This window comes from Carya illinoinensis, chromosome 16 (genome assembly GCF_018687715.1).
Source record: "Carya illinoinensis cultivar Pawnee chromosome 16, C.illinoinensisPawnee_v1, whole genome shotgun sequence".
NCBI classification, from domain to species: Eukaryota; Viridiplantae; Streptophyta; class Magnoliopsida; order Fagales; family Juglandaceae; genus Carya; species Carya illinoinensis.
Window position 1 is genome coordinate 625,657 of NC_056767.1, and position 20,821 is coordinate 646,477.

The 20,821-nt window shown below is 38.4% G+C and overlaps 1 protein-coding gene across 8 annotated transcripts; it reads left to right on the top strand.

The window, feature by feature from the left end:
* Nucleotides 1-1,624: 1,624 nt before the first annotated feature.
* LOC122299352 (mediator of RNA polymerase II transcription subunit 25-like) lies at nt 1,625-19,475 on the top strand. 8 transcript variants are annotated; one of them, XM_043109579.1, is made up of 15 exons: nt 1,626-1,948; nt 2,751-2,781; nt 3,215-3,278; nt 9,256-9,450; nt 11,403-11,612; nt 11,721-11,786; nt 12,167-12,377; nt 13,170-13,237; nt 13,343-14,191; nt 14,931-14,984; nt 15,102-15,130; nt 17,308-17,376; nt 17,498-17,582; nt 18,220-18,306; nt 18,684-19,475. In XM_043109579.1, the coding sequence occupies exons 2-15, from the start codon at nt 2,774-2,776 to the stop codon at nt 19,206-19,208; spliced, it is 2,520 nt and encodes an 839-aa protein (XP_042965513.1). In that variant the 5' UTR covers nt 1,626-1,948; nt 2,751-2,773; the 3' UTR covers nt 19,209-19,475. The 8 variants fall into 8 exon arrangements, with proteins under 8 accessions (XP_042965511.1, XP_042965516.1, XP_042965517.1 ...); XM_043109578.1 differs by having other exon boundaries at nt 1,627-1,948; nt 9,320-9,450; XM_043109577.1 differs by lacking the exon at nt 2,751-2,781 and having other exon boundaries at nt 1,625-1,948.
* The last annotated feature ends 1,346 nt before the right edge of the window (nt 19,476-20,821 follow it).

Sequence of the window (20,821 nt, forward strand, 5' to 3'; positions counted from 1 at the left end):
GACAGCAAGGGCTTGTTCCTTGAGTGTGGAGTCAAGTTGATTGGGTTTGGTTTGATGATAGGTAGTGAGGCTAAGGATTTCGGTAATGAGGCAACTACGGTTGCTAAAATTGCCCAAGGGGAATTAGAGTGGCGCCAAAATGGATGGAGACTAGGGCTTTGGAAAGATTCCTAAGTCGTAGGAATCCTTGAGGATTTGATGGGGTTAGTTTGGAAAGTCAATGTTGACTTGAAAGATTTAAGGGATACGGGATTTAAGGAATTGAAAAGGATTATCAATTCCTTAAATTAAGGGATGGGGGATTTAAGGAATTGAAAAAGATTATCAATTCCTTAAATTAAGGGATTTGAATTGGAGGAAGTCAAAACTCCTAAAAAAAAAGAGTTTCCTTATGGAGAATTGGAGGGTTCGACTAGGGAAAATTGGGATGGAAGAAGGGTAAAGTTGATAATGTCGTGTATGTTAAGTGGTGATGTGGCTAGGGTTGTATGGAAGGGGCAGCTAGGCTATGTATGGAATGGGGGCTAGGGCAAACACTATAGTGAGCGGCACTAAGTGTTTGGATGGATCATATGAGGTAAATGGGGGATTATGGCAATAAACAATTGAAGAACACCATGTATTCTTAAGAACAACTCAAGAACAATTCAAAAAAAAAATGCACATAAAATAATAAGATCAATGAAAAGAAAATGGAAGACAAGAGAGTGAATGAATCATACTCATAAAATTGATAAATTGAATCACACTTATTCACAAATTGCAAAGTGTGATTCTTTCCTCTTGGATTTATGAATTGCACCCCAAAGAGCTCAAGTGCTAAACACCGAATAGATGATCTCAAGAACAAAGTCGCCCAAAAGGAAATTGTCAAAATATGTGAAAGAAAAGACTAAGGGTCCTATTTAATAAGAGTTACAAATTGGAAACCCCAATAGGTCCCTTGGAAATAAATAAATAAAAATAAAATAAATAAAAATGAAATAATATAGTGGCATGGGCCAAGTTGGTCGTGGCATGCATGAGCCCATGGTGGGCTTGAATGGTGCATAGTGGCCTTCGATCTGGTCCATGGCTAGGTGGCACAACATGGCTTGCTGATGGGCATGGTACGGTACCATGCAAGGGCCTGTTGATGGGCATGGCATAGTGCGGCCTGCTGGTGGTGATCCATGTGTACGTGCTGCATGGCATAGGCTGGTAGCCTAGGCATTGGGTCTGCAGTTGAAGCTGCAAGGCATGAGCTGGAATCATGCGCTGGACGACATCCCTAGTGGGCATGTCACTGGCCTAACCTACAAGGCACAGATTAGAGCCGTGCATTGGATGGCACGCCTGCGAAGGCATGCCATTAACCTAGCTGACTTGCAGCGTGGGGCACATGAAAGCGTGCACGCAAGGGGGCGCACGCGCAAGGGCTTGCGCATGTGCATGAGCATAGGTGTGCGTCTGCCAAGCTGCATGCTAGGTTGCGAACGGCCACCAACCTCGCTGGCTTGCATGTTGGGTGTCCCGTATGTGTCTCGACACTAGCCAAGGCATGCATGTAAGCTGGCCATGATGCTATCCTTGCCTCTCAAGGGCAGTGTTTAGGCTTGTCCAAATGCAAATTTTCTAGGGGTTTTAACACATTATGATTAGATTAGTCCACCAAAACGATACGTTTGATTGTCTTACGCCTGTTCTCCGTCAAAAGGCGAGGCTCCTCTTCATTTGCTTCCCCCGGCCTCTAGTCTGGAGTCTGGACTATTCATCCGACTCAGGCAAATTCCAAAAATCTGTTTTGGAATTCCAAAAATCTCCTCTGCATTTAGCCTGACACAGAAGCCATTGTCGGAGCCTCCGACACTATGGTCGATAAGAAGCTGATCGTCGTGGTTGAAGGCACCGCCGCCATGGGCCCCTTCTGGCAATCCGTTGTTTCTGATTACCTCGAAAAGATCATCAGGTCTAATTGCCTCTCTCTCCCATTTACTTTACTTCAATTCATGTAATAACATCTCCCGAGTGTTTATTGCTTTTCTATTGGGTTTTAAGGGCTTTCTTAACTTGTAAAATTGGGTAGTTTGTTCTGGATCCGATAGTTAATCTTGGGATGCCTTTGATGGTTCATAAAATTGCAGTTCCAATTTTCAAGTTTCAATTTATGGTTTTTCTTTAGAAAGTTAGGCATTTGTTTCGGACAAACTGTGCTCCGTGGAATTTTTAGTTCCATTTTTTCATTCTATTGGCTTGTGAAGCTGACATTGGAGTTATAACTGCATTCTCCGATTCCAAAATCCAAATTCTCTGCAAACTAAACACAGCCTTACGTTTACGTCATTCTTGTATTTTGAATACCCCTCAACCACCATTGGACGAGAGGGTTACTAAGAAATTATTATGAAGGCGGTTATCTAGATGAAAATGTGTCTGTCCGTTCTTCTAAGAGAGTACGAGAGGGTTTATTTCTTTGGTTTTCTCCTTCTCATGTGTTAGCCCTATTGCCACCTTTAGGAGTTATATAATCTCATAGATGCTAGCCATTGCAGCTTCTATGCATTAACATTGATCTTAGTGAGTTTGATAACGTTTACTAATTTTTCACCCATGTCTGATCAAACTTAAAGTCATTCGTGAACATATACGTGCTTGTATGTGTGTATGCACTTGGGTTTCAATTACTTAAGTAGGACTGTAATAGCATTTGCTTAGATGAAATTACATTTCCTATCATTTGCCAGTCCTGATTTATTCATCTGAAAATGTAGGTGTTTTTGTGGAAACGAGTTGAATGGGCAGGTATTCCTCTTTTTGACATGATACAGTTATTCAGGTCACTGTCTTGACAATGGGAGCTGTTTCTCCCAAAAAAGGAATCGTAATAGTCTTTATTTATGACCCTTGATCATAAGGTGTGTGCCAAGAAATGCCAATTATTAATCTAATTCCTTGGCATCAAGCACTGTAGTTGACCAGACTTCAAAATCAGGAACAAATCGAGCACATAATAATGTCCTTTTATGGATATATCTTTTCATCAACAATGACATGATTCATCTGTTCCAATATGAACTTTTAATTTCAAGTTCTGCTGTTACTTGTTCTTTTCATAGTTTTTGAGATTCCAGTTGCAGAAAGTGTTAGAAGTAGTGTTTTTGTAAGCTTTGGCTTTATAGCTTACTAATTATTACTTTCTCCATGTTGGTTTATTGATTTTATGTTTGAAATACAGAAGCCCCCTACTTCTCATGCCGAGCTTTCTGTGGTCACTTTTTATACCCATGGATCTTACTGTGGTATGTATTTTTCTTATTGTTTTTTCTATTGGTACTTAATCCATCTTATGTAAATTATGTTTGGGTTAATATTTCTGCATTTTAATGTTAAGAATGTAGCGTGATACCATACATTACCATGAAATAACTCTCTTTTCCTCTACTTACGTTATTCATGTATCCGATGCAAGCCATATAAGCTTCTTAAAATGGGGGTGGAAATTCTTGGTGATTTTCTTCATGGTCCTTTTATGGATTTTGTTTTCTGACTTTATCAACTATTTCCACTTGATTTCTGTTAATCAAACACCCTTGGCACTCTGAACTCAACACAATTAAGCCTTAAGCCTTGTTTGGGAACTAAAATTTAAAAAAAAAAAAAAAATGTTTTTTCACCTTCTCCAAACATTTTTTATACACCAGAACAATTTTTCATTTCTCAATTTTTCTGATAAGTAATCAAAGTTGTCAACTTTTTCTCTTAATAAAATCTCAAAAGGCATAGCCTGAGTGCACAGAAAGTAAACAGGAGGAACACCTAACTAGGAATGGGAAAAGAGACAAGAAAATTATGAAGACTTCTCATTAAAATCTATAGAGGCTGTCCAAAGGAACAGAGCCTTGAAGAATTTTTTTTTTTTTTGAGCTCTTCCATCATTTGCTTTTTTTTTTTTTGAAGGTAAAAGAGATTTTATTGATCCATGTAAAAAGGCAAAGCCCGAGTATACAGGAAGTATACAAGAAAAAGCCTAATTACAAACTACGTGCTACGGATAGTAGCATAAAAGTCATTAAAACTCCTTCCATTTAGTACAATAGAGGAGGCCCACAATAACAAAGTATGAAAGAAAAAATCCCTAAAACCAGCCAGGGAGCGTTCCTTATCCTCAAAACAGCGGTTGTTTCTTTCGTTCCAAGTGCACCGCATTAGACATAACAGTACCATTTTCCAAACAGCAACAATTTGTCGATTTCCTCCAATCCTTTGTCAGCAGTACAATAAATCTATTGCCCTCTTTGGCATAACCCATGCGATACCAAGTCTTGAGAGAATTTCATCCCATAAGGCCTTGACTATTTCACAGTGAAGGAGAAGGTGGTCCGTTGATTCACTGTCATGTTTACATAAGAAACACCAATCCATTATAATTAGACCGCGCTTTCTTAATTTGTCTATTGTTAGTATTTTGCCATGAGAAGCCAACCTAATGAAGAAAGCGACCTTGAGAGGGGCATTACTCCTCCAGATGCTCTTCCATTTTACCAAGTGGAATTTCTTTGTACCTTCTAGGCCTCCCCAAAGGAAATCACGGAAGATTTTTTCCATTCTATTTGCCACCCCTGCAGGCAGAGAGAATAAAGAAAGAAAATACGTTGGGAGATTAGATAACGTGTTCTTAATAAGTGTGATTCTCCCTCCCTTATACAAGTAAATCCTCTTCCAACCCGCCAATTGCCTTCAATTTTCTCGATGATCCCTTTCCACATTACCTTGGATTTACGAGGGGCCCCCAAGGGAAGTCCAAGGTACCGCAGAGGCAAGGATGAAACCTTACATTCCAAAACGACAACCACTTCATTTAAGTTATAGACCCTGCCAACCGGGACTGCTTCCGTCTTTGCTAAGTTCACTTTAAGGCCTGAGACAGCTTCAAAACCGAAGAGAAGTCCTCTTAGAGAGCGAATTTGATCCACATCCGGGTCACAAAAGATCAATGTGTCATCAGCGAAAAGAAGGTGGGAGATTGACATGCTTCCCTGTGAGGAACCGCCCACTGAGAAACCCCGAGATGAGTCCCCTGTTCACCACCCCTTTCATCATTCTACTCAGTACATCCATGACAAGAATAAATAGGAACGGCGATAGTGGATCTCCTTGTCTTAAACCCCGAGAGCTGTTAAAGAAGCCTTCAGGAGTGCCATTGATTAAGATAGAGAATCTGGCAGTTGTAATACAATGCTTGATCCATTGACACCATTTTTCCCCAAAGCCATACCTACCAAGAATATATAACAAGAAATCCCAGTTCAAATGATCAAAATCCTTTTCCATATCCAATTGACATAAGATAGCTGGGGTGCCGTCTCTGACTCTGCTCTCCAGACATTCGTTGGCGATGAGGACCGAATCTAGTATTTGTCTTCCTTTCACAAATGCATTTTGCGACTTCGAGATGAGCTTCCCCATGACTTCACTCAAGGGCTTTGCTAGAACTTTAGAGATGATCTTGTAGGCCCCACTTATCAAGCCTATGGGTCAAAAATCATTTACTTCTACCGACCTCGCCTTCTTGGGGATGAGGACGATAAAAGTGACATTAAGGCTCTTCTCGAATTTCATAAAAGAGTGAAATCCTGAGAAGACCTTCATTAGGTCCTCCTTAATGATATCCCAACAGGCTTGAAAGAAAGCCATTGGGAATCCATCTAGTCCTGGAGCTTTATCCTTATTCATACCTTTTACTACACCAAACACCTCGTCTTTTTCGAAAGGTCTCTCTAGCTAAAATGCGCTTGTGTGGTCGATGGAATCAAAAACTAGACCATCCACCTTGGGCCTCCAAGGATACTGCTCTGTCATAAGCTTATCATAAAAAAGGACAATATGATCCTTAATGGCATCTCGACCCGAGATGACCCTACCCTCCTCATGAAGGACCTCTATGGCGTTGTTCCTTCTATGAGAGTTTGCAACCTTATGAAAAAACTTTGTGCTTTTATCTCCTTCCTTTAACCAAAGTGCCCGTGATTTTTGCCTCCATGAGATCTCCTCCATAAGGGTGATTTTTTCCAGCTCAGCGAATACAACCAATTTTCTTGCCCTATTTTCAGTTGATAACCCCATTTCAGCCTCTCTTTCATCCAATTGTTTCAATTCCGTAAAAAGTTTGTCCCACTGGTCATTAATGTTCCCAAAGACTTCCAAATTCCACTTCCTTAGATCATTCTTCAAAGCTTTTAGCTTTCCTGCTAGGACATAGCTAGGGGTGCCCATGAACTGATAGGATGCCCACCACAAGCTGACTTTTTCAGTGAACCCATCTGCCTTTAGCCACATGTTCTCAAACTTGAAATATCTCCTTCCCTCCGGAAGGCCCCCGCAATCTAGTAAAAGAGGGAAATGATCCGAACATAACTGAGGGAGGCGTTTTTGACACAGCGTAGGAAAACGGGTCTCCCACGAAGAGGAAATGACAAACCGTTTCAAACGCGACCAGACCCTTCCATTTGACCAAGTGAAATCTCCTCCTGCCAAAGGAAGATCCATCAAGTCTAACTCGAAAAGAAATGCTGAGAAATACGTCATAGCTGAGTCCAAACTAGAAAGTCCCGACCGCTCGCTCGGAAAGCGAGTGATATTAAAATCTCCCCCTATGCACCACGGGATGTCCCACCAACTGCATAAGCCAGCTCTTTCATCCCAAAAAAGTTTCCTCCTACTGTCCTCATTTGGCCCGTAGACACCTGCAAACCCCCAAACAAAATCATTGCCAACATTCGAGAAAGAGCATGCAATCAAGAAATCCCCAACACAATCCTCAACAAAATTTACTACTCTTATCCCACATCACCAAAATACTCCCTGAGGCGCCGTTTGAAGCAAGTGTGATCCATCCTGCGTAAGGGCAATTCCACAAACTTCTTATTATGTGCCTGTCAACGAACTGTAGTTTCGTTTCCTGCAAACATATGACATCTGCATGCCAATCCCTTAGTAAGTTCTTCACTCTAAGTCATTTGTTCGGGTCATTCAGGCCACGAACATTCCATGAAAGAATCTTGGGTTTGATGGATTGCCAAGATTCACCCTATCCTTAGTGCGTCCCCTGCTCGCGCCACCCTCCCTTGTGCAATAGTTTATTGAGCAGGTAAGTCTCCGAAGTTCCCTTACCTTTTTTCCCACGAATTTGGCAAGAGAGGGCTGGCCTGCTATTATTGCGACGAAAAGAGCTTGCATTTGATCCTCAAAGCCTTCGCAGGACATCCCCATGAATTGACATCATTAACCTTCTGGATGACCCAATCAGGTTGCGAAACATCCCAAGGAACTGTTGGTGGTAGAGAGCAGAGAGGACTGGGTATGTCCTCGGCTTCATTCATCTCGGTTAAGTGAAAATCCGTCCCAAACTCCTACATGTTAACTGCAGATCTGAATCATAGGAAGTTTCTTCGTCCGAGGTCCTCCCATCTGCAAGAGAGGCTTCTGTTTTAGTGCATAGGACCCTGGACAGGTTTTTAGAAAGACCCAGATATGAGAAGAAATTTTTGGAAGCTTCCCCCATATCTGGCCTAGATGAAGGGCAGTCATCCGCAGTCGGGATGTGTTCAGATAGGCTAGCGGAGGGATCGCAGGTCCCCATCGGCTCCGTCTGGGTTGATTCTGTGTTGACAGATGCCTGGGAAACGCCGACGGTGAGAATCCCAGACACCTCGACGTTCTACAGCATTTTTGGAGGGTTCTCGTGCCCATCGGAGGGAATCTCGGCAGCCGTCGAAGGCTTCTGTGTCACTGGTGCAACCGCCGGTAGGGGGGGTTCACTCAAATCCCGTGTAGGAGAGGCAGGAGTGCTCTGCTGGTCTGTTAGAGGGTTTGCTTGTGACCCTCAAAGTTTCTTTCATTCCTTTCCCTCCAAATACACCACACTGGACATATAGGGATCATTTTGCATATTGCTGCAATTTATGGGTTGCTATATAACCTTCTCCAATTGGCAAAGGGGTCTACTATCCTTCTGGGCATAACCCTAGCCAACCGAATTCAGCCAAGAAAATCATCTCGTAAGGCCTTGGCAATCTTGCAATGGAGTAAGAGATGGTCTATTGATGTCCCCTTTTTTCCTGCACCATCCTGTCACAATAAAATGAAATTTCCTTAGATTTGTTCGTGGTAAGGATCTTTCCTACGGATTACAGATTAAAAAAAAATTAAAAAAAAAAACAGATCTTCCCTAAGGATCCTGTCGAAGCAAAGAATTTTTTCCTCAAGGGCTCTTTAGTTACACCAAATACTTATAAAAAAAACTTCTCCTAAGGAATAAGTTACTTTCCTGAGGTATTAGGACCTTATAGAAAGATGACATAACGAACTTCCCTTTCTTGGAAGGGGCCTAAAGAATCTTATTTGCATCACAAAGGCATAATTTAGTCAAATACAAGAGATTGAAGAACTCTTTGAGGGAGTTAATCTTCCAGTCATGAGCTGCTCTAATAAAGCTAACATTTCATTGTGAGGATCAACCAAAGAACTCTAATCTGTCAACCATTGAAGCCTTCTGTACACACATCATCTCTCATAAATAAATTTCATCTGATCGTTTGTATTGGTTTTCATGATCAGAAAACCACAAAAATCAGTACAATTTTCAGAAAAACTCAAAAAGCACCTCACAAAATCTCTCCAAACACCTTCTTAATGGATCATATCATTTTTTCAAACTCCAATGAAAAGATAATTTAAAAAGTTTCTTATTCCAAACATATATTCGTGAGCCCAACCACTTCCACAAATCCTCTAAAAGACCTATCTCTAAAAACTTTCTCAATGATATTAGAAAGTTTGAGGAAAATCTTCAATCCAAACAGGTCCTTAATCTTTGTTTTTTTTTTTAAATCGATACAAGTCCCTAGTGTTAGCAGGTTGGGGTTGGGCATATGAGCAATAGAGTTCATGTTTATAATACATGACAAAGGTTTTATAGTCTTACCATCAACTTAATAATATAACTTTTCTTCTCTATTGGGCTTGCAATTGGCTGGTGCGAAAGGATATGAGAAAAAAAACTCAGGTGTTAAGTTTCAAACTCGTTTGAAAATCATGTTTTTACCCGTTAACCTTTTGATGTTGTATTCAAGTTTAATAAATTATTGTAGGTTCTTAAATTTAACTTCTCTTTTATTTAAATTTCACTAGTAGATGAAGAATTTTCTATCAATCACTACATTTGTACAAGAATATAATGTCATGGATGTTATGAAGCTAATTTCACCAAGCTTATAGCATGCAGGAATTCCTATGTTTACATGTAAGTTGCAGAGTAGATATATCACCTCCCTTTGTGCAGGTTGCCTAGTACAACGGACAGGCTGGACAAGAGATGTTGATATTTTCTTACAGTGGCTTTCGGCTATACCCTTTGCTGGTGGTGGTTTCAGTGATGCTGCAATTGCAGAAGGGCTCGCTGAAGCTCTAATGGTGTGCAGTGTTTGTCTATTTTCACTCCTTACTCTGAGTTCCATTTAAATGGATTTCTATAACCCTGATTGTCCCTTTTTATATATGTCTGCTTCACAAATTTTTCTTAAAAGCATTTTTAGTTGTAAATTTTCTTTAGGCTTTTGAGTTAAAGTCATACACATTCTAGGGATGCTCTGAGTCTTTTCCTTGTCAGATTTCCATATGGTTTGACTGTGAAATCTGGCAGAGGTCTTGATTTGCTCCTCTTTGGGGCTTGCAAACTATCTTCCAGTCTTAAAACACCCTTTAATTGAAAACCATATATTTCTAATTCGGTGTTCCTCTTGTATACTACCTATGTACTTGGATCATCCCTTCCGCATTTCTTCTTCTTTTTTTTTTTTTCTTTTTTTTTCCCCCATAAAATCTTCAATTACTCATAAAAAGATCGAACTTAGAAAAGAAAGGAAGAAAAGCAGTTCTAGAATTTCTTGACTTCCTCCAGATAGATGACCAATAAGGTTCTGGTAGAAGGTTTGTTGGTGATAATTTCAACTAACAACTGCTAGATTCTATAGCTGCACTTCTTGATTTCATTCTTTTAACTTTATGTTATTGCTGAAAGCTATCATGGGTACTTTCATCACTTGCTATTAAACACTCGGAGGCTTGGACAAGTTTTTTGGGGTGGTTATACTCAACAATTTACTATTTATAGCAGCAGTGCTTTTCATAACTCAATCTCGACTTATGCAAACCTGAGTCTTAGTGTTGCTCTTGTACCTGGATACCCGATGCCAATAAAAAAAAAATAGAGAAATACTTTAACCACAAAGGAATTACACAAAAATAATCCTACAAACTAACGTGGCTTGATGTGGTTCGTCAGATTGTAAAGTTACTTTTATTGCACTCCTCGAAGAAATATGTCCTATGTACTTGGCTATGCCTACTTTTCTTATTAATAAAGTTCTTACCGATCAAAAAAACGTATGAGTTTTTTGTGCATCTTGAAAGGGCTTCTAATGTTCTTTTCACCCAATTGCCTTGACAGTTCTTCTAAATAGAAAAAAGGCAAAATATAAAAAGAATGCTATTAGGTGTTGGAAACATCAATTTTCTCACCAATTGGCTCTACCAAAGCTGCACATGTTAAATCCTTTTCTTGTAGTATGTTTTTATTAATAAGTAAACGATTGTATTAATAAGAATAGGCATAGCCCAAGTACACAAGATGGTATACAAGAGGTAACACCTATCTAGGAAGAGGAAATGAAAAACAAGAATTCTTGTAGTATCTTCTACTTGAATTGCATCCCTCTTTGGGTTTGTGTCATTGTGATACCATATTAAAGGGACAAACCCTCATAATTTTCTTATTTTCATTTTCATACCAAGTTGTACTACCTCTTTAATCTCATCAATATAATTAAGATTTTTACAAGAGCTTGGTTAAGGTTCCACTCCAGCTCCTCACTCAAAAAAATCTTTTGAAGTCCGGTGTTGATAGTTCTAAACAATGTCACATTATCCTAAGTCGTATGAGCATATTTATATGTACTAATATGACTTTAAAGCTTCATTTCTAGTTTGATGTTGATATAGAAGCTGTATGATGAAATCATTCAAGATAGATTTTTTACCACTGTCCTTGGTCCTGTTTCCTTGTTCACAGCCACACCTGTTGCATTAGATGAACTCCTGCACGTGACGAGTAGTTTGGAGAAGCACGTAAGTGCTTTGCTGTATGTAGTCCCAATAAGCATGGATCCATGACTGTAAAGATGCGTACATTATGGTTCAGACGCAAAGAACTTGAAGAAACCACTTGGAGTTTACTAAGTTTAAATTGCGAAGGATATGTCTTAGGATCTCTGAATAGAAGTTCAGGATTTGCTTCTTATTGGCTGTGTTTCGTATACACCCCCCTTAACATAATATTTACTCTTTTCTTTTTATGCGTTACTCAGATGTTCCCTATTCCACAAAATGGAAACCTAAATCAACAAAATGTGGATACTCAAAGGCATTGCATTCTTGTTGCTGCTAGTAACCCTTATCCCTTGCCCACACCAGTTTATAGGCCTAAGCTGCAAAATTTGGAGAAGAATGAAAATATAGAAGAACAAACAGAAAGCCGCACATCTGATGCCGAGACAGTAGCTAAATCATTTGCGCAAGTAATTTTACCATTTTTAAGTCCTAATATACTAAGTATACTAGTGTGTATATACATTTTTATGGAGATTTCACATCTTGAAGTAACTGGTTGTTAATTTTCTATGCAGTGCTCTGTCTGTCTGTCAGTCATTTGTCCAAAGCAACTTCCTCAATTGAAAGCAATATACAATGCGGTAATGATGATAATTCTACTTGTTATGCTTTGATTGTCATTTTCTGCTTTGAGCTTGCCCAGAATATTATACCTATTCGAGTCAGCTCAAACTTCTCTCTATTCACCAATTACTCTCAACAGCTTAGCTCAATATTTTGTGTCTGCCTACTCTGTAATTAATTGACTGGTTAATAAAAATGGTTTAAAGCATATTTTGGTTGCATGATGCCGATTTTTTTTTTTTTTTTTTATAAGTACTGCCAAATTGCTTGAAGAAACTTACATTTTAGGCGACAATCTAGATCATGCTTTATTTTTGGGGAAACCCAGAGGGAAGCACTACTTTTTTTGCTTGGTGGAAGCAAGGAGTGTACTTACTACATAATTTTGTTAATTTAGGGAAAGCGGAATCCACGAATAGGAGATCCACCTGTAGACAATGTCAAAAACCCTCAGTTTCTTGTTCTGATCTCAGAGAATTTTATGGAGGCCCGTGCTGCTTTAAGTCTCTCTGGAATTACAAGTTTGCCGTCAAATCAGAGTCCTGTCAATGTGGACATGGCTCCTATTACTTCAGTCGCAGGACCGCCTCCTACTTCTATCCCATTAGGTTGTTTATGTATTTAATCTGCTTATTCCTTCTCTTGTGACAAGATATCTAGAAGCATGCTATTGTGCACTGTGAATGAACTTGTATTATAGGGGAAGCAGGTACTAGGTTTTCTAGTTTTAGTGACATCTGATACTTTAATATGTCATTATTCTTTAGTATGTTATTATTCTAATTTGCTACTTCTCATTGTGACTGGGTGTTTTCAGTTGTATACTTACTGTGTACTTGGGCTATGCCTAGTACTTGCTTTAATAAAACTTTATTTTTACTAAAAAAAAATAAACAAATGAGAAGTACCAGATTGATCGAGACTTCTCCTTTGGGAGCATTACAAACTTACAAGGAATGCAATCTTCTTAGCAAGATTCAAGCATTAGTGGCAAATTAAAGTTTCACCTGAGCATCAAGTTCTCTCTTTCTTAAAATTTATTTTATCTTATTCTCTCTCTCTCTTTTTTTTTTCCCTTGATTGAAAAGTTCTTTGCTCCAAGTCCTATAATCTGGGCATATTTAACTGGTTTTGGGAATTAAGAAAAAATGGGTTTCAACAAATGTAATACAGTTATCCTGGAAGAAAATTGTGTTGTGCAAGATGTACTTTTATCAATTTTAGTCTGTGAGCTTTTCAACTCTCTTTTTAGTGCATTTCCAATTTTATCCATAGTTCAATGGCAGGTATGTGTCACGAGATGTTTGAATAATAGTTTGGTAGGCTAATCATGACTAGTGGTTAATTCATTCTCAATATACTGCTTGGCTGAGGACTTACTTTTCCTTATTGGTCTTCAGGGAATGGATCTATCCTGAACAGGCAAGCAATAACCACTGGAAATAACCCCCCTGCTACTGTGAAAGTTGTAAGACAAGCATATCATTTATTTTTTCTGGTTTGTTCTTTGAAAATAAACGTCGTTTCTCTATGGTTATGCTTATTTTCATGAGTTGGTAATATATTTCTTCAGGAACCCAGCACTGTTACTTCCATGCTATCTGGACCTGGCTTTTCTCATATTCCATCTGTTGCACGTACTGCTTCTCAAGGAGTCCCAAGCTTGCAAACTTCTTCTCCATCTTCTACTTCTCAAGAAATGATCACAAACAATGACAATGTGCAAGATTTAAAACCTATAGTGAGTGGTGTGACACAACCCTTACGACCCGTTGGCCCTGCTCCAGCAAATGTGAACATTCTGAATAATCTCTCTCAAGCTCGACAAGTAATGAACTCTGCAGCCCTAACTGGAGGAAGCTCTATAGGACTTCAATCAATGGGTCAAACTCCTATATCCAAGCATATGTCAAACATGATATCCAGTGGAATGGCAACTTCTGTGCCTGCTGCTCAAAATGTACTTTCATCTGGACAATCTGGTATGCCTTCGATAAGTGGTTCTGGGCCTCTGACAGGTAATGGACAGGTTGCACAAAATCCTGGTCTTGGTTCATTCAATTCAGCAACTTCGAATGCGTCTGGAAATTCAAACCTTGGGATTTCTCAACCAATGGGTAATCTTCAGGGAGGTGTTAGTATGGGTCAATCAGGACCTGGCATGAACCAAGGGAATCTTTCAGGAGTACAAATGGCACAAAGTGGAATTAGCATGAACCAAAACATGATGAGCGGCCTTGGGCCATCAGTTGTTTCTTCCGGAACTGGAACCATGATTCCTACTCCAGGGATGCCTCAACAAGTACAATCAGGGATACAATCACTTGGCGTCAACAACAATTCAGCAACAAATATGCCATTGTCACAGCAAACGTCAAGTGCCTTGCAATCAGCACAATCCAAATATGTAAAAGTCTGGGAGGTAAGTCTAGAATATATACCTTGAAAAGATTAAGGTTGGATTTTCAAATTGCATGCTGCTAAGTTTTAAAATTTCACTGCACCTGTGTTTTATTCATTAGATTATGGAATGGATGCCAGTGTTGGACTTTTGGCATCTCTGAAGAACTTGCCTGATCCTAACCATCCTTACCCATCAGATGGGAATTATTTATCAACAAAACTCAGTTTGATTCATTGTTCAGTCTTTTTTTCGTGTATCAGCAATAATTGATAACATAAATGCACCTAGATGTCTGCTTCGTATGATACTTGAAATCCTTATTCACCATGCCTGTCAAATTCTTATTCACTGCTTGTGAAAACACCCATGTCTATTATTTTTCCCCAAAATGGCTCCATGCGAGTTACTGTAATGCTGTAAATTCCTTACTGGTTCTCCCCAGATCAGAAAAGATCAAAACCCCATTTCCTTAACTAGTATGCTCCTGAGTATTATTGAGTGATATTATCAATTGGGGATAATAATATATCTTAGTTTGCAATATTATATGTTTAGATATAGAATTTTCTTTTCACGGTTAATCTACAAGTGATTTATTTTTGTATGATTTGTTATTTGTAACTGTGTATTATTAGTCAAAGTCATACCTTGGGAAGATAACTCATCCTTTAAAACTATGATTTGTTGCTGGTTCGTCATTCCCATATGGTGTAAATGTGCAATCAGTAATTTTCTGAAACAATCAAAATGCATGCAGGGAAACTTATCTGGGCAGAGACAAGGGCAGCCAGTTTTCATCACCAGACTGGAAGTACGTGTGAAGCACCTGATAATTTTTAGTCATTATTCAGGCACTGAAAAAAGATTTTGCTATTATCATAATGCATGATGTTTTCAATAAATTTTACAGTTTCTTTCTTTGTGGCAGGGTTACAGGAGTGCTTCAGCTTCTGAGACGTAAGCCTGGGAATTATTTTTTTATTTCTGCCAAAAAATGGTCTAGGAATATTAAGAATGGTTAAAATAGAAAGTGTGCTATGACGCCAGAATCACTTTTTTATTTAAACTAAACTCTAAAAAAAGAAAAAAAATATTGAAGCGATCTTTTTTCTATTTTCCTTATTAGTTTGGTTACTATAAATGAGACACTTATATGACCTATGATCAGTAAAGGAAAATAAAAAATATTGAAGTGATCTTTTTTCCATTTTCCTTATTAGTTTGGTTACTATAAATGAGACACTTATATGACCTATGATCAGTAAAGGAAAATACTTTAATTCCAGTTTCATAATCAGAAACGTCAATGTAAGGTGACAGAAATGGTTCAGAAATGTATCCGGCCAAAGAACTTTTTTAATTTTTATCATGTTCTTAATCTGCAGTGGCATGATTATTCACCTTGAGAAATGTTAGCTTGTGGTTTATTTTTCTGTTTTTGATGTGGAAGGAGACTGTTGTTTCCCATGGGTGGTGCGTTTTACTGATCTAAATTTGCCAACAAAATTTCAAGTGGCATGGACTAGGGGGCTGGTTTGAGTATTTCCTTGATCACTTATTGGAAACTTTTTGCATCGGGATAGTGAAAATGTTGGCCCATAATAATGCTGTTTAACAATATGTGGATTGATGAGGGTCATTGTAGTGATAAAGTGCTACAATTGTTTGATTCTAAAGAAAGCATGCCACCTCGTGCAATAATGTTGAAGGTCTAGACTATATCTATACCTCCTCTTCCAAGGCTGTGCTTTGGTAATAATCTCCTGGCAATGTCAAACCATTTGCTGGGTGGGGGTTGTTGAAATCCAACCCGAATTCATTTTAAAAATCATAAATTACATGGGAAGTTGTTTTATTGTCATCTATGCATGTTGGAAAAGGCATTTTGCTGATAAATGTCATATAGGGGTCTGTGGTGAAACCTTGGCCACCACGCGGTGGCTGGAAACTTCGCAGTTTTTCTTAAGTTTTGGTCATTTAGAGAGAACTTGTGTTTAGCCATTCTTAATTGGAAGCCTCTCCCAATTATGACAGTTTGGATGGCTCCCTTTAATTTCATTTGTAAAAGACGTTTTCTGATAAATGTCGTAGAGGGGTCTGTTACCAGTCCTTGGCCACCGCAGGGTAGCTGGAAACCTCACATTTTTACATTTGTTTTGGTGATTTAGAGAGAACTTGTGTTTTCTCAACTAGCCATTTTTATTGTTTGTATATATTTATTTTCAAACTTGGGATCTTCCCCCCAAGGAAGTGTAGAAGCCACGCTAGACGAAGGCCTGATATTGCACAATGTGATTATTGCTGATTGCCAAATATGGCCCCCTCTCCCAATCATGACCGTTTGTATGACCCCCTTGAATTCATTTGAAAAATATGTTTTGCTGATAAATGGCATAGAGGGTCTTTGGCTAGACCTTGCCTATGATGGGGTGGCTGTGAACTTCATATTTTTGCATGAGTTTTGGTCATTTAGAGAGAACTTGTGTTTTTTCATCTAGCCATTTTCATTGTCTGTATGCATTTATTTTCAAGCTTGGGATCTTCACCCAAGGAAGGGCAGAAGCCACCCGAGATGGAGCTCACATATTGCTCATTGTAATTATCACCGATTGCCAAATATGTCACCCTCTCCCAATTATGACAATTTGGATGGCCCCCTTTAATTCATTTTGAATGGATTGTTGCCCATTAAAGAGAGTGAATATAATCTCTAATTTATTAGTCATAGATTACACTAGCCAAAAAAAAAAACCTATTAGTCATAGTTTACAAGATTAATATCTTTCAATCCCTCACAAGAAAATGATGGTATTGTATCAGTCAGAAATAGAACTTACTGGTTTCAATATGTATTATGTATTTAGAAGTACTATAAAGACGATTGTCATAATCTCTGATATTATCCTACCACTTATGAATGCATTATCTAGCATTTCCAGTCATGAACGAGGTGTATAACCTCAGGAAACCAAGACATAAAGACAGAGATTGGATGAGCTCTTTCTTTGTGTCTCCTCCTTTGTGTTTCCAAATGCTTCATTTTGTGGGGGGGAAAAGTGTTGGATTCCTTGTTTAGCAGACCATAGAAAGATTAATCTATATTTACTGGGATGTATATTTCCTGTGCTTTTCAGGCTTGCAGCAAACTGGCCAGCCACAATGCAAATAGTTCGACTTATATCTCAGGACCACATGAATAATAAGTAATTTCTTATCTCCTATATTTTTGTGTCTCCGTCCACTTATCTCGGATTTTTTATATCTCAGATCTTAATTTCGTTCTGTTAAGTTTTTTTATGAGAATTTTGTTCTGTTAAATATTAGGCAATATGTTGGAAAGGCAGATTTTCTGGTTTTCCGTGCTATGAATCAGCATGGGTTTCTTAGCCAGCTGCAAGAAAAGAAGCTAGTAAGTTTTTACTTTCTTTCTTTTTTCTCTCTTTTTTTTCGAAAAATCTTGACAAGTACAGCCAATGTACCATGTGACCTTATTTTTGTCAAAATTTGAGACTATTGAATTACATGATATGCTGTCTTCCTAATATGCCCCCAAAAAACATTTTCCTCCACTGTTCAGCTTCCCGTTAGTAGTATATTGTTTTTGTATTGATCTAGATCTGATCTATAAGTTGTAAATTATGATGTGTTAAAGGAAAACTGCTCATATTCTCCAAGATCTCAAATGCATCCTGTGAAATTAGTTACAGGCAGACTTCAGAAAAGAAATGTTATAATGAACAATTTCACAGTTATTTATTTCTTTTGGCCAGAGATGGAGTTTGAACCACAGGCCTCTTTGTATTGTATTGTCTAGGCGGCATCTTTGCTTAAAATTGATTTTAACAGCTCAAGATTAATTTCTAACAGCATGAACTTTAAACGTTCTTGTATTTGTCCCATGTACTTGGGCTCTTGCTTATTCTTATATCAATAAAATTTTGTTTACCGATAACAAAAAATATTAGTTTTAGAATGTGAAACTATATATTTATCTGTCTGCTGGGATTGTTTAAATGCTGAACTTTTCAGTTTTTTCATTTCTGTAGTGTGCAGTCATTCAACTACCATCTCAGACATTGCTGCTATCCGTTTCTGACAAGGCCTGCCGCCTGATTGGAATGCTTTTCCCTGGGGTAAGATTTTTGGGAACTTCAATCATTTATCAACAAAGCTCTTGTTCAGTGCAGGCTATTAGGAAAATCTTTGCTTTACAGCCACCTACCCTGAGCTCTTAATTTTGAAAAAAATGAGCAGGATTGCTTCAAAATAAATTCAATCTGCAAAATAACAAGTGACCTCGTTTTCTGCAAACTTTTAGAACAAAAACAAAATAACAAGGAATTTTGCGGCATGTATAAGTTGCTTTTACATCTGACAGTTTCCCTTTGTGTTTCCTTTTCAATTGTCAACACTAAAGCCAGTGGTTAGAGGCTTCAAAACAAGTTTGTGGATCGTCATGTATGATTATTCAGACTTTTTAATTTAATTAAGCTAAAAAATGTGGAATTAGGATATGGTTGTTTTCAAGCCACAAATATCTAGTCAGCAGCAACAACAGCAACATCAGCAGATGCAACCGCAACAGCATACCCAGCTGCAACAACAGCAACTTCAACAACTGCAGCAACAGCAACTTCCACAACTGCAACAGCAGCAGCAACTTACACAAATGCAACAACAGCAGATTCCACAACTGCAACAGCAGCAGCTTCCCCAAATGCAGCAGCAGCAGCTTCCCCAAATGCAACAGCAGCAGATTCCACAAATGCAACAGCAGCAACCACTCTCGCAGCTGCAACCACAACAGCAACTTCCACAAATGCAACAACAGCAACCGATCTCACAGCTGCAAACGCAGCAGCAGCTTCCACAACTGCAGCAATTGCAGCAACAGCTTCCGCAGCAGCAACAAATGGTTGGGACAGGAATGGGTCAAGCTTACGTTCAAGGTCCAGGCAGGTCGCAATTAGTTTCTCAGGGACAAGTTTCATCACAAGGGCCACCTAACATGTCTGGAGGGGGTTTTATGAATTAATCGGTACATTAATTTTTCTGAGACATAGCAAGCTTATACAGAACTTCATTAGCTGTCGGAGAGAATCTCTAAGAACAATTGACACTATCCAACCATTGCAAAGACTATTGCAAGCTTATGAGTTATGGACAAGAAACCTGTAGGGTAAAAGTATAAGCCGATTTTCTTATACTGAAAAAATCTTTTCACCGTGAGTTCATGTTAGGTGATACTTTTCTTCTGTGAATATGGTTGATTGTATTGTAGTGATACAAATTTATCCGTCCACATTCACATGTATCATATCATTCGTGCTGAAAAAAAGTTTGGGGGAAATATTTTGTTTAGCCTACGGCTTTGGAGTTAAGTCCATCTCATGGTCTAATATAAAATGTTTTTCAGATGAGTGTCAACATTAAGATACTTGGGGTTATAGATATGTAAAAAGAGTTTCTCCTCCTAAAAGTAAAAGCCATCTACTTGCAGTAATGAAACAAGTGAGGTTCTGGTTTTGCATATTGGACCATAGAAGATTCTGGGTCCGGTTTTATTCAACCTGAAGCAAGCCTGTTGTCTCAATTCAAAGTCCCTGATTGCTGTTTGTGATGTATAAATGAGGACACCCTCGCTGTCAGCAGTCACCTTTCGGCATCCAAAGCACCTGAGGACTCCTCACCGAGAAAGAATAAGACCTCCACTAACTTATTTCGTTTAATTGGCGAAATGGAACCTACACGATGATTAATACCATGTCTAAGTTAAATCAATGAATCTTCAAATTGGATTTGTGTCATAGTTTGGACCTTAGTCTCCCTAAAAATTCAATAAATCAATATTTTAAGATAAATCTCTATCAAAATTCGAGCACACGACCCATTACTTATAAAACCATTTGGAAGTAACTCAAAATTATTAAGCCAACACCAAGGTGGAAGACCACCACCAACTTTGACAACAATTAGCAGCTTCCCAATTTTAATCATATTCCGGGAACTAGTGGCCCTTTTCTATTAAGCTAGTGCCACAAGTGTCATGATTAAAAGGATGGACCCAATTCCTCAGCCAACAAAATTTACCCTGATTGGTGGTAGTCCCAAAATATAGGAAATTTCCATCCTCTGGTGTCTGGACAATCAAGTACGTTAAGTATTTTCCATGCCCTTGCCTCAAAGACCCAAAAGGCTAACCAGCGTGGACATGATTTTTCACATACGATAATATAGCTAAAGCTTCTTACCATGCGTGTAGAAGTAGAAAGCCAGGATTAATGGCTATTGGAGTAACGGTCCCGCCAACATAACGCTTAATGTCATGTATGATCTTCATGATTGGGTGGTAGTGTCATATTTTGCCAAGGAAAATTCTTTTTATCATCCTCACACTTCACACATCACACTTATTTTAATTTTTTTTTCATTTTTTCTATCATAAATATGTAATGTGTAGATGATAAATAGAATAATTTAATTAGTTTAATAAGAATAAAATAAAATAAAAAATAAAATAAAAAATAAAATAAAAAATAAAAAATATTATTTTAATATATAAAGTGTGTGGTGTGGGATGATGTGTAGCATTTCCCGCTAATTTGATAATGGCCTTAAAAGCAAAAGTCCCAATCGAAGCAGCAAAAT